General features: G+C 46.9%; 1 protein-coding gene across 1 annotated transcript in view; it reads left to right on the top strand.

Annotated features, from left to right (window-relative positions):
* rptor (regulatory associated protein of MTOR, complex 1) overlaps window positions 1-12,500 on the top strand; it is a 225,792-nt gene that overhangs the window by 139,971 nt on the left and 73,321 nt on the right. The window contains exons 11-13 of the mRNA XM_083656294.1: window positions 5,871-5,946; window positions 8,405-8,506; window positions 11,858-11,941. Of these exons, the coding sequence (XP_083512420.1) occupies window positions 5,871-5,946; window positions 8,405-8,506; window positions 11,858-11,941 (262 nt within the window). The remainder of the gene's footprint in view (window positions 1-5,870; window positions 5,947-8,404; window positions 8,507-11,857; window positions 11,942-12,500) is intronic.

Raw genomic sequence — 12,500 nt, 5'->3', positions numbered from 1 at the left:
TTGAACACCTGTAGAAGAGGCAGAAGGAGCATGTTCTCCAACCTACAGAAGCCTAGAATAGAATGTGATGCAGACACAACAAGACTTGTTACACTTTGATTGGAAACAACAGAGAACAAAGATCTGCGGATTGTTGAAAGTCAGTCTGGGAAGTGGGAAGTTAAGTAGACAACGCACACAGGTTCAGGTTGAACGTTCCAACACTTGTATGGTCACAAAATAATTCATGGAATACATTGAACACCCCGAATTCATATATCTAACAGTGTAAATGTCAATATAATGATCACTTCCATGTCGCCAAAATATTCACTTAGTACCTGTTATTACATTCCTTCAAAGTCTTCACTGCATATATTTTACGAGTCTGGATAGACAGGGAGGTAAACGGCCACTTGACTTGTTGGCGGGGGCATACATGTACAACCGTGTAGCGCTTATTTCTACTTTCCTTTGTGCCAGGAGTTTTTCCTTCCTTTTTCCAATAAGGGTGCTGATGTATTTAATGAGCGTTGAGTTGAGACCAACAGCAGTCATGCTTTACATTCCCTAAGACCCTATATTGAGTTGTCCTCCATGTATTCTCATTAGCGGTATTGTACACACACACACGCACACATGCACACACGCACACACACACACACACACACACACACACACACACACACACACACACACACACTCACACCCGCACACACACACACACACACACACACACACGCACACCCGCACACACACACACACACACACACACACACACACACACACACACACATCGATGTGCTGAACAGATCCATTGATTGTACACGCTCCTCCACACTGAGAAACATGATCGCATCATCTATCCCCCTTTAGTTCCACACAGTTCTCCCACCATCTATTGTGTTTCTTCTCTCTCTCTCTCTTCTATAAGTGCCTCTCTCTCCATCTCTCCCACTCATTAGCTGGCTCTCTCTCTCTCTCTCTCTCTCTCTCTCTCTCTCTCTTCTATAAGTGCCTCTCTCTCCATCTCTCCCACTCATTAGCTGGCTCTCTCTCTCTCTCTCTCTCTCTCTCTCTCTCTTCTATAAGTGCCTCTCTCTCTCTCCATCTCTCCCACTCATTAGCTGGCTCTCTCTCTCTCTCTCTGCCTGAGGGAGTGACTTGTTGTGTAACTCGCTGGCGTCGGTTATTGTAACGAAAGCTCCTCCTCGCTGAAAGTATCTTAACCGAGCGATAGTCTCTCTGTTTGCCGCTCTTGCAGCAGGGCCATTCGTTTAGATTGTCGGTGTATTGCGCCGTTTACCCACCGAAGAAAATGGAGGAGTGCACTTTGTTTTGCACGACGGCATCAAGGAGAGGGAAGAACGTCGGGGAAATGCTTTCAGCCTGGAAGAAATGAGCCCGCGGGAATGATGAAAAATGGAAGTGCCATGGATAAAAGGCGTGTAGGTGTGTAGATAGATAAAGTTTGGAACCGCAGAGAGAGGGAGGGGGGGTGGTGGTGGAGGGAGGAGATTTGGCAATTTGGGGACTCATTGATGGATGTTACCGCCCGTACACAAACAGCCATTGTTATTCAAATGGTGGTGCAGAAAAGACAACAGCAGATAAGAAAGCATAGGCTGATTACTCCCCTGTGGGCCGTTCGTGGGCCTGCATGTTTGCTGCACCACCACTCTCTCTGCAGGCAACAGGAGAAAGAGCTTAGTCAGCCGCCAACTGCTCCCCTACACCTCGCTGGTGCCCGGCGGTCCCCTGCTTTCACACCCCACACACGCACGCACACACACGCACACCACACACACACACACACACACCACACACACACACACCACACACCCCACACACACACACACACACACACACACACACGCACACACACACACACACGGAACGAGTGAGACAGGCTTCGTGACGATTAACTCATTCCTATTGGCAGGCGTCATCCAAGTGAATGCTGTCCTCTCACACAGTGCAGCAGCTGATTTGACTGCTCTGTCAGCCTGTTGGATGACAGGAACACCATAAGGCCTGGGGGATTCCTTGGAAATGTTTCTGTACAGCTATCGAGTCCAATACTTCAGCCGTCGTAACCTAAAACGGTGCTCCTTTGATGCATTTCTTTGAAGAATTACGTATCATTTTAATTTAGTTTGCGAGATGGTGAATGATTTTCTCCTTGTTTGTGTTGTTAAATTTTCTATATAGATTTTCACCACACCGTTGATTTAGTTAGTCAATTAAAAAAATCCTTTTAAGCAGAATACAATGTAACTTCTCATCATGAGATTTCATCTCCCCCAATGCTTTCTGATATTTGTTGATACCTGGAGGTGTCGGCTGTACACACGTCGCTGTCTAATCTCTCTAAAAAAAATAAAGCTTCAGTAGTAAGACGGCAAAGAAGAGAGTGTTGGTATCCTCATGGTTAGAGAAGTGAAGATGTGCCTCAAGAGTTGCTAGTTCAGATCTCTGATCAGGGTGCGCCTGCCCTGCGCCACCCCCTCCTTTAACAACTCAACTTAAACTCGCACAGTTATGAAGTATGAATGCTTCAGTGTGGTACTGTCAAGGTGCAGGTACAGTGTAGATAAATGTTAAAACCAGAAATACTTCATGCTGTGTGCCTCTACCAGCAGCAGATTTCTGTATGCTTAAGCCCAATGTCCACCAGCGGCACAGCTCCGGAACGGGACTCGCCCATGTGAGTCAGCGCTGCATTGTCCACCGGGGGCAGATGCGTTGCGGACCTGCGGTAGCGGCACGGGAGCTGTCCGGAACCCCGCACGGCAGGTTCTGCTGCTCCCTTCTTTTTCCGCCTCTGGTCTATTTTTGGCAGATCTGCTTACGTCAAGCCTGAAAAATTATTGACTTGCTGCTGATACGACTCAATCAAATGGACGTTACGATCCAGTGCCGTATCATTCCCATTGAATCATTACAGAAATGTTGTACTATATAGCTTTTTTATTATTATTATTATTATTATTATTATTATTATTATTATTATTATTATTATTATTATCATTATTATTATTAAAGGTACAACTCTGTAGGATAACTTTTGCGTCAGCCAGTGTCCACGCCATCAGCGTGAATTTTAAAAAGCCTCCTCAATCAGAATGTTGCAGTACAGAAACCGCAGCAAAAATGAGTGGCAACTATTACTAACGCATTAATATCTCATTTGCCGTTTGGCCATTTTTATTTGCATAACATTTTATTTTGCCCGCACCACAGTGGCAATTGGATAAAAAGAGAAGCCTCCATTCAGTCTGAATGTTGAGCTGACATGGATGTTGACATAATAGTATGTACTCTGTCCACTTCAGAAACACCTGTCAAGTGGGCAAAATGTTTTGTGTCCGTGTTTGTTTGCACATTTCCTCTGCGAACACCAGTTGATCAGGTTTATCTGCAGCGCTGTGCTGTCGACTAACAGCGTGACTCTGAGCTCATTGGAAAAAGCCCCTTCGGCAGCAGAAAGAGCCTGAGAAAGACAGAGTGAGCTCCATGCCAGCATCACATCACATCACATCGCAGTGCGTGGTGTGCAGTGCATCGACTGAGCACATGATTCAACCGCAACCCATGCTAACCGAGAGGAAGAAGCCCCTTGAGCTCAGCGTGCTGCAGAGGAGGGAGGGAGGGAGGGAGGGGGGGAGAGAAAGAGAGGCAGAAGGAGGAGAGGGAGACTAGAGGAGTGCGATGAAGTTTGATGTGTGTTACATAAACCCATGAATTAGATATGATGACCATGAGAGAATGCTGATGTTTAGGAAAGGATCAAAGGCTCACTGCTGCCCTCTCTAGGACCTTAGGGGCTGTGTGTGTGTGTGTGTGTGTGTGTGTGTGTGTGTGTGTGTGTGTGTGTGTGTGTGTGTGTGTCTGTGTGTGTGTGTGTGTGTGTGTGTGTGTGTGTGTGCTAGAGAGAGAGAAAAAGTCAGTTTAATAAAATGTGAGTTTGTGTGGTGAGTAAAGCTGCATATCGTTTAAGAAGTTACGATACCAGTATCAATACCAGATACCAATAGGGTGCTACTTCATTCAATTCCTTTTTCTCTTTTTTTTTTTGGCCATACTTTGGAACTTTTTGGTGGCATCTCAGCACGCTGCAACTGCCAACTCCGTCACACACAGTACATGACACTCCACGTCACCACCACAGACCGTATGGGTTGTAGCTGCTGCAGTACTCGGCCAATCACACGTTGCATTAAATTGAAGAACGCTTGCAGTGATTGGCTGCGAGTAAAAACATCCTAATAGTTTTTTTTCTAGATCTGTGTACAAAAATGATGGAATGCAGCCGATGCAGGTATGGTTTGACTGGAGCAGTTTCAATACTACTTGGTCATTTCACTCGATTCCTTGAAGGTACATGTATGGAGTAGCGATACCCAGCCCCCTAGTGGTCGTGAGTGAACGGGAAACCCTGACGAACAGCAAGTGCTGGAATGCCTTTGTTTCATTGACATCTCTGTGCATTTAATTTCCGCATGGTGGACGATCTCCCCCATACCATGGAGACACTGCGGAGCGCGTCGTCATTCAGAAACCACGCCCAAAATGGGGGGGGGGAAACAAACTCCCCCCCGCAATCCTGGAGTCCTCCTATGTCGCATGTTGCACACAAAGATCATATATACAGAATATGAACACTCCAACTTAGTTCATTGACAGCAACATCCACATTTTTCTTCTCGCCAATTCTCAATGGCTTCCTTGTTTTCCTCGGGAGTACAAAAAAACTTTAACTGGTGATTTTTTACATTTGTTGTCTGCACAGCCCATCATGCAACAGCTTTTAACTATGTTTAACTCATTGAGTGCCAGCCACTTTTGGAGAACGGACGCTCCCAGTGCCAGAGTTTCAGAGCGTTTTCAGTGATTTCTCGAGGCCCACAGAATATTGTGTGATATTACTATGTAAACACCGAACATGCACAAAGAACAAGGAGACTCTATTGTATCATCAGCAAAAAAAAGTTTATTGATACCATTTTCCGTTCTTTAGTTATGAGCCGGAGAAGATAGGTTGATTTCAGCGTTTTCAGGCGTTTCAAATTAGAAGCTGAGTTATTCAGCCTTTTGTGAAATGAAGCATTTCAAGCACATTCACTGACTCTAGCTAATATTTTCTGATGTAGTGACGTGGTGTAGTTGTGTGGTGCCCTGCGTGCCCCACCCCCCTCTCCCCCCCCTCAGCTGCAAACTCCTCCCCACACTAACACACAGCCTCACGCACCCAGCGTCTATTTTCGGAGTGCTCCGTTTTTGTGCGCCGGCTCCCAGCGCGACACGGAAAAGCCAAACCGGACTGCTGAGAATGGTTTGGCTTTTCAGTGTCGGGTGCTGCTTTTCTGGCGGCTAATCGTGTGGAGAAACTATGCAGACAGACAGACAGAGGCAGAGGGGCTCAGTTGTGGGAGCGGATTGACTGCTGTTCGCAGCCAACGTCAGCTGCAGCCAGAGCAATCTATATGGCTCTGGCTGCAGCATGAGCGGTTTCTCTTTCATCCCGGGGCTTTTTCCTGCTGTTTTCCTGACCTTTCTCTAATCTGGAGGGAGAGCACTGTCGCCACCTAATGAGTCCGTAAAATAGGTTATACACCTTCAATAGCTACAATATTTGTACAGGAGATGCAGGAGGCTTTGATCCACGTCCCACCGTCAAAAAACGCATTTGACGTCGATCGACGTCATTGGCACTCTACGTCACTATTTACTTTGACGTCGATCGACGTCATTGGCACTCAATGAGTTAATATGACGCTGGTGTGTGGAAGTGAACGGAGAGATTTCCCCCGTGATGGGCGTGGCCTATTTTATGCAGTGTGTCTCTATATGTTAATGATGTCATTTGTGTTTGTGTGTGTCCTCTCCAGGCAAGCATGGGACCTGGCCGTGGACATCTGCCTCTCTCAACTGCCTACCATCATCGAGGAGGGAACCGCCTTCAGAGTAAGTGTGTGTGTGTGTGTGTGTGGACTGCATTTACATGGTGCTTCTCTAGTCTATCGACCACTCAAAGCGCTTTACAACACCTGCGTACATTCACCTATTCACACATTGGGGTTCAGTTCAGTATCTTGCCCAAGGACACTTGGACATGCGGACTGGAGGAGCCGGGGATCGAACCACCAACCACAGCCGCCTGTGTGTGCGTGCGCGCGCGAGGGTGAGAGAGAGAGAGAGAGACTTGCTTTGAAAAACAATGCCTCTTTAGCTCCACTTGGAATCACTCTGGTGGAAAGATGTGCACCCTTCCATATGAGTGTACCGTTTTGTAAGTAAGTGTGGGTGGGTGTGTGTGTGTAGGTTAGGGGTTTGGGGATATCTAGCTTTGATGGATGTCTGTTATCTCACTCTTGGATGTGTCCACCACTTAAGGCTGTAAACCTCCCATCACTTCCTGTTTGCACTGCAAGTTTTTCCAACACCAGCATTCATCCTGATTCATCACTCAGACACACACACACACACACACACACACACACACACACACAGTCAATACGCTGAATACATACCGCACACACACACTCAGAGGGGATATTGTAGTGAAATGTCAAGTCTAATATCTCAAGTGTCAGTCGGTCAGTAGGGTTTGATAAAATGGTAAAGCCATTGTTTCTTAACCCACTGGACCTGCACTTCTCGCTGGTGGACTTTGATTCTTATATTTACTGACATGGCCGAGAAGTTTGACAGAGATGCTGAGTGTTTTAGAAACATGCTGGGAGAGGCCGATTGAGCCCATGGTGGATGGACCTAAGATATCAGGGTTAACAGAGACGGGCAGTTCGATGTGTGTTGACAGACACACACACACATGCACACACACACACACACACACACACACACACACACACACACACACACACACGCTGATAACCTTGGTTTGTGAGTCCTTAAAAACAAAGTGATGCCTCCTCACACAGTCACAGGTTGCATAATGTGCTTCAACAGTTCAACCAAAGAATACTTTCACTTTTTCAGCTTGTTTCATTAACTGGCAGAGAGGCCTAGGAGCTGAAAACGATCCAGTATTTCCCAAGAAAAAAGCAAACATTTGAGAAGAATCTGAAAAGATACGAGATAATACATTTGTAGAGTAGGAATATGTTTTTCTCCCTATTCCATCCATCAACGTGTGTTCCGTAATGCAAACTAATGAGAGAAGTGGGAGCAGGCCAGCCTGCACTCTCCGGTGTTCGCACTTTTATCTGGGTCTGGGCTCTGCTCCCTCCACCTGCTAACTGGTGGGCGTGTCTCCATCACTGCACCCCCCACCCCCCACCCCGAGAGCACTCCCCCTCCTCCCTCCGTTACCTTACATTCTCGTGCCGCTCAGGCCAAAGACACTTACCCACCTTTAATTGAGCCTCGGAGGAGTCCTAAAAGAGACCTTTCCTTTCTTTCTGGACCGCTCTTTCGTTCTTTCTTTCTTTCTTTCTTTCTTTCTTTCTTTCTTTCTTTCTTTCTTTCTTTCTTTCTTTCTCTTTCTTTCTTTCAACTGTTCGCCTCTCGGACTCTTGTCAGGACAGCTGTAGGGCTGCGCAATAAATCGTTCATAATAGAGTATCACAAATTCACTGCTTTATTTGATATGCTTGATCATTATAGAACTAATTAGGGAAATTGGGAAAGCCCAGGATATTGATCGAAACATTTAGTGAAAAGATTTTCATATTTGCCATAATCATGCAGCCTTATACAGACTTTTTCCACAAAATGCTTTGCTTTCTTTGCCAAGTTTGTTCTTCTCTCTTCCTCTGTATCTCTCCCTCTGAGATGCTCCGAGTACAGAAGCTTAATCTCTAAGCCAGACTGCTACCCAGCATGCACCACTTTTTTGTGTACTCATGCGATTGTATGCGTGTGTGTGTGTGTGTGTGTGAGTGAGTGTGCGTGTAGAGTTGTGAGGCTTATGGTTATGCACAAATTAATTTAGCCAGTGTTAATATTTCCCTTTCCACATCCATCAACAGACGACACAACACTGTTGTAATTCCCACTGCGATATGAACACTCGGCATGATCAAAAACTCTGCGACCAGCAGCCAATCAATCCTGATAAATTGCCACGGCTCGGCTGTGCTGCTCGTCAGAACCAGGAAGCAGAGAGAGAGAGAGAGAGAGAGAGAAGGATCGTTCATGACAGATCAGGAATTATGTCGTTACTGCAGCGCCACTGTCGCTCCTTAGCTCGTTGTGTATGGGAATTTAGGAAATTATAGTGCAGACTCGACGGCCTCGAGGCGTGTGTGTGTGTGTGTGTGTGTGTGTGTGTGTGTGTGTGTGTGTGTGTGTGTGTGTGTGCGTGTGTGTGTGTGTGTGTGTGTGTGTGTGTGTGTGAGAGAGTGAACAAAATAAAGTGAATTCCTCAAAATGAGTGTGTGTGTATTTGTCCTGCCCACAGCACAGCCCGTTCTTTGCGGAGCAGCTGACGGCGTTCCAGGTGTGGTTGACCATGGGCGTGGAGAACCGGAATCCTCCTGAGCAGCTCCCCATCGTACTGCAGGTGCACACGCATGCACATGCACACGCACGCACACACACACACACACACACACACACACACACACACACCGATTCCTCCCTGATTCTACCTACTCATAATCTCATCATTTAGCCTCAGACTGATGACTTCACTGATGACATCATCACTGATGACATCATCATGATGTCATCAGTGACATCATCACTGAACTTTAGCCTCAGCCTTAGGGCAATCAGCCTTAGGGCAATTAGGGCAATTAATCTGCCCTAATTTAAAAATCTGGTTCCGTCAGATCACCCGCACGGGTGCTCTTTACACCCCCTGAAAGTTTCAGCCCGTTCGCATGTAAAACGGCATAGCTGTGGCTGGATAAAATTCTTCAAACAAACAAACAAACAAACATCGCCAAATTTATAGATAGATTTATAGTGTGTGTGATAGTGTGTGCACACACACACACACACACACACACACACACACACACACACACACCACTTACTGTACCAAGTATCCTACATTACCTTAGAGTATTACAGTAATACCTTTCACAGTATTGGGTCTCACAGCTCCCCTCTCTCTTGATTTATCTTCACTCTCCTGCTTCCTTCAGACGTCCACTGAGTAGCTGCCAGCATGAAGAAGGCTCCACATGTGCTGTAAAATAGCTCCAGCAAGTGAAACACAGCAGTTGCAGGCACATTTTCTTGGTTGTGTATCTGCAACAGAGCCTGTGAGGAAAACAGTGATTGTGTGGCGTTCCCCCACAGGGCTTTTAAATGTGTTTGGGACGGCTTAATTGGGGCAAATTCTTGTCAAAACCTCGTCGGGCGCGTCAGCCGCTGAGCTATTGGCGGTGGGACGTTTTCCCCTCCTAGCCTCCCACTGGGATGGACAGTTGGTGCTCTCATATGAGATCACAGCGTAGTAGTGGTGCGCTGTGTGCACATTACCATTCAACACACTGTCCGTGTTGAATGGTAATTTCCAGCTGACTCAGCGAGCTGCGAGCCGCAGCGCGTCCACACAGCAGCTCTGCCGGGTCCCATAAAAGCCAGGGGGGGAAGCAGTGGCGGAAGAGTGATGGAGGAGCGCGGGATTGTGGGTGAAAGTGTGGCGGAGGGGGGAGGGGCCTCTTAGGAATATGGAGTGGCCTGTAGCATTACGTGTGTGTGTGTGTGTGTGTGTGTGTGCGTGCGCTTCTTTGTGTAAAAAGCTTGATAGCGTTAAACACTCACGTGCACTCTAGTTTTTTTCCTTTGTGTTAGCCTTTAACATGACACAATACTACACTGTATTACGCTGTGAGGGCGCAGTAACGCTCAGGCCACTGCATGCCCTCTGAAGTAATGGATGGCCACATAAACAGGTTTTATACCCGTTTGAACACACAGCTGCCTAAGAACCAACAAGAGTGCCATACTCTTAGAGGGCGATGATTTTTATGCAATAACATAAACTGGCTCCATTTGAGAGATGGAAAGAGGGACAAGAAACAGGCGTGAGAGAGAGAGAGAGAGAGCGAGAGAGAGAGAGAGAGAGTAATATGCTTTAATAATAAAATGGAGGACCAGGGAGGAGAGGTATATCACACCTGCTTGTTGTCTTGACAACAGCCTTTTTCATCCAGCAAGGATTAACAGGATTTTACAAAGTGATTACAATGTCTGATATGTGTGATAACAATGGTAATAATGTCAAAGCGTGCGCACACACACACTAGGGCTGTCACTTTTTCCCATAATAAAGTTCGAACGAACTTTAATTGCCCGCAAAATGTTTGAATATATTCAACGTGCTTGCTCGTGCTAACGAAGAAGAGTGGAGTCAGTGGGTGCAGGAAATGAGGAAAGGACACGGATGCGTCTCTACTGTGATATACACACACGCGCACGCGCACACACACACACACACACACACACACACACACACACACACACACACACACACACACACACACACACACACACATTTTTAACATTCTAGCATCCATCTGGGATTCAGAATGATTGCATGAGTAGTGGCAAATTGTGTATTATCTCTGCTATGACATAACGCCCCACATATGTACCGGTATGTACATTGTGCAATGTGCACATACTATTATTTCAACTTGACAACATACCCATTCTAATTTGGCCCTAGCTCTGCCCTACTTCCTGTTGCAGTGCTTGCTAATACATGGAACTAACAGCATATAAACTTCATTCCAAACTGTTCCCTAGTAGCAACAGAAATGGGGTGAAACGGTATATGTGTGTAGTGTACATGTGTGTAACAAATAGTCATTGATATCTGTGTACAATTGATTGATGAGACTTTGACAGATGGATATGTGCAATAATGAGAAAGAGAGGTTTTTCTTTCAGCTCGGCTCAGGAGAAGTTTTAATCAACTTCCTGTTTTTCACTTTTTAATAACTGCATCACCACCTTATCACACACACAGTCACACACACATACACACCACATGCGCGCGCGCACACACACACAGTCACACACACACACACACACACACACACACACACACACACACACACACACACACACACACCACATGCAAGCGCACAGAAACGTGCATGTTCCCACGCTCCTCCCTGGAGGGTTGGAGGTAACCCTGGCATGGTCTTCCCCGGTCTCCCTCTGAGTGTTCAGTCACGCTCACCGGGTTGAAGTCACGGAGGACTCTAAAAATACCTTCCGTGTTGGTGGAAATAGCCGTGAGAGTGCCTGTGTGTGGGTGTGTGGGTGTGTGCGTGTACCTGTGTGTTTGTGTGTATCTGTGTGAACCTGCTTCTCTCCATATGTTTGTCCCCACGCACAGTGTGGGACTGTCATATGGGGAGTGACCAGCGTCCAGCCCTCACACACACAGTACTATGGCTGATACTGCATATTCTGGAGTGGAGCATGCACGCACGCATACACACACACACACACACTTTTAGCACATACCATATGCATCCTTAAAATAGCCTTTATTTGCCAAAACTGCTACTTAGTCATCCCATCTGGCATCGCTTGTGTATTTAACTTAAGCAAAAATCAGCACATATTCATATATACGCTCACACACCAACACACACACACACAAACGCACACTAAAGTATTGTCCCAAGCCAAGAAAAATGGAAGCCAAGAGGCTGCACCCCCCCACCCACACACACACACACACACACACACACACACACACACATAAACAAACACAGTAAACAATACAACCTGGTGCCAGGGAGAGCCACCTGTTCCGTTCTCCTACCTCCTCTGCCTCTCCCCCTGCTGTCCGTCCTTCCTCCTCCTTCCTGCGTTAATCTCGGGGCTTCCTCCGGGTGCGGAGGCAGCACAGTTGACCTCTCTGACCCCTGGTCTCTTTCAGGTCCTCCTCAGTCAGGTGCATCGGCTGCGGGCGCTGGACCTGCTGGGACGCTTCCTGGACCTGGGGCCCTGGGCCGTCAGTCTGGTGGGTTCGTCTCTCTACATCTACCTGTGCACCAGCTGTTTTGCCAACTTACCCTCCAGACAGAGCGATTGCTGTGCATGTCACATACTCTTGTTTTCCTTGCATCCTTTAATTGACAGTAAACACTTTGTCTCGCTTGTTCTCCGTCCACCACAATCTTGTATGTAGTAGGTGACTCTCCCAGCTGCCCACCACCTGTTGTGCATGTGCTTCTTAGTTTATTACCGTAGTTTCTTTTCATTTACATAATGTGGATTTGAGACGCACCGCATTCACACTTTGTTTTTACTGTAGCCAGATCTCTGACCACCACAGAGGGGTGTGGCTTACGGGGGTGCACCAGATCTCTGACCACCACAGAGGGGTGGCTTACAGGGGTGCACCAGATCTCTGACCCCCACAGAGGGGTGGCTTACAGGGGTGCACCCGGAGACAACCTGTCTTGGTGATATCCACAGGTCAACTAACTCCCCCGAGGCCTAGCTAGACCAAATTCAGAAATTGTTGTTCACATTAGTCACTTAAAAATAGGCTCCAGGTTGAAAATAGCGAAATTCTC

The sequence above is a fragment of the Poromitra crassiceps genome (assembly GCF_964638095.1).
Source record: "Poromitra crassiceps genome assembly, chromosome: 19".
NCBI lineage: Eukaryota > Metazoa > Chordata > Actinopteri > Beryciformes > Melamphaidae > Poromitra > Poromitra crassiceps.
The sequence above is the reverse complement of the archived record's forward strand: the minus strand, read 5'-3'. Positions and strand labels throughout refer to the sequence as shown.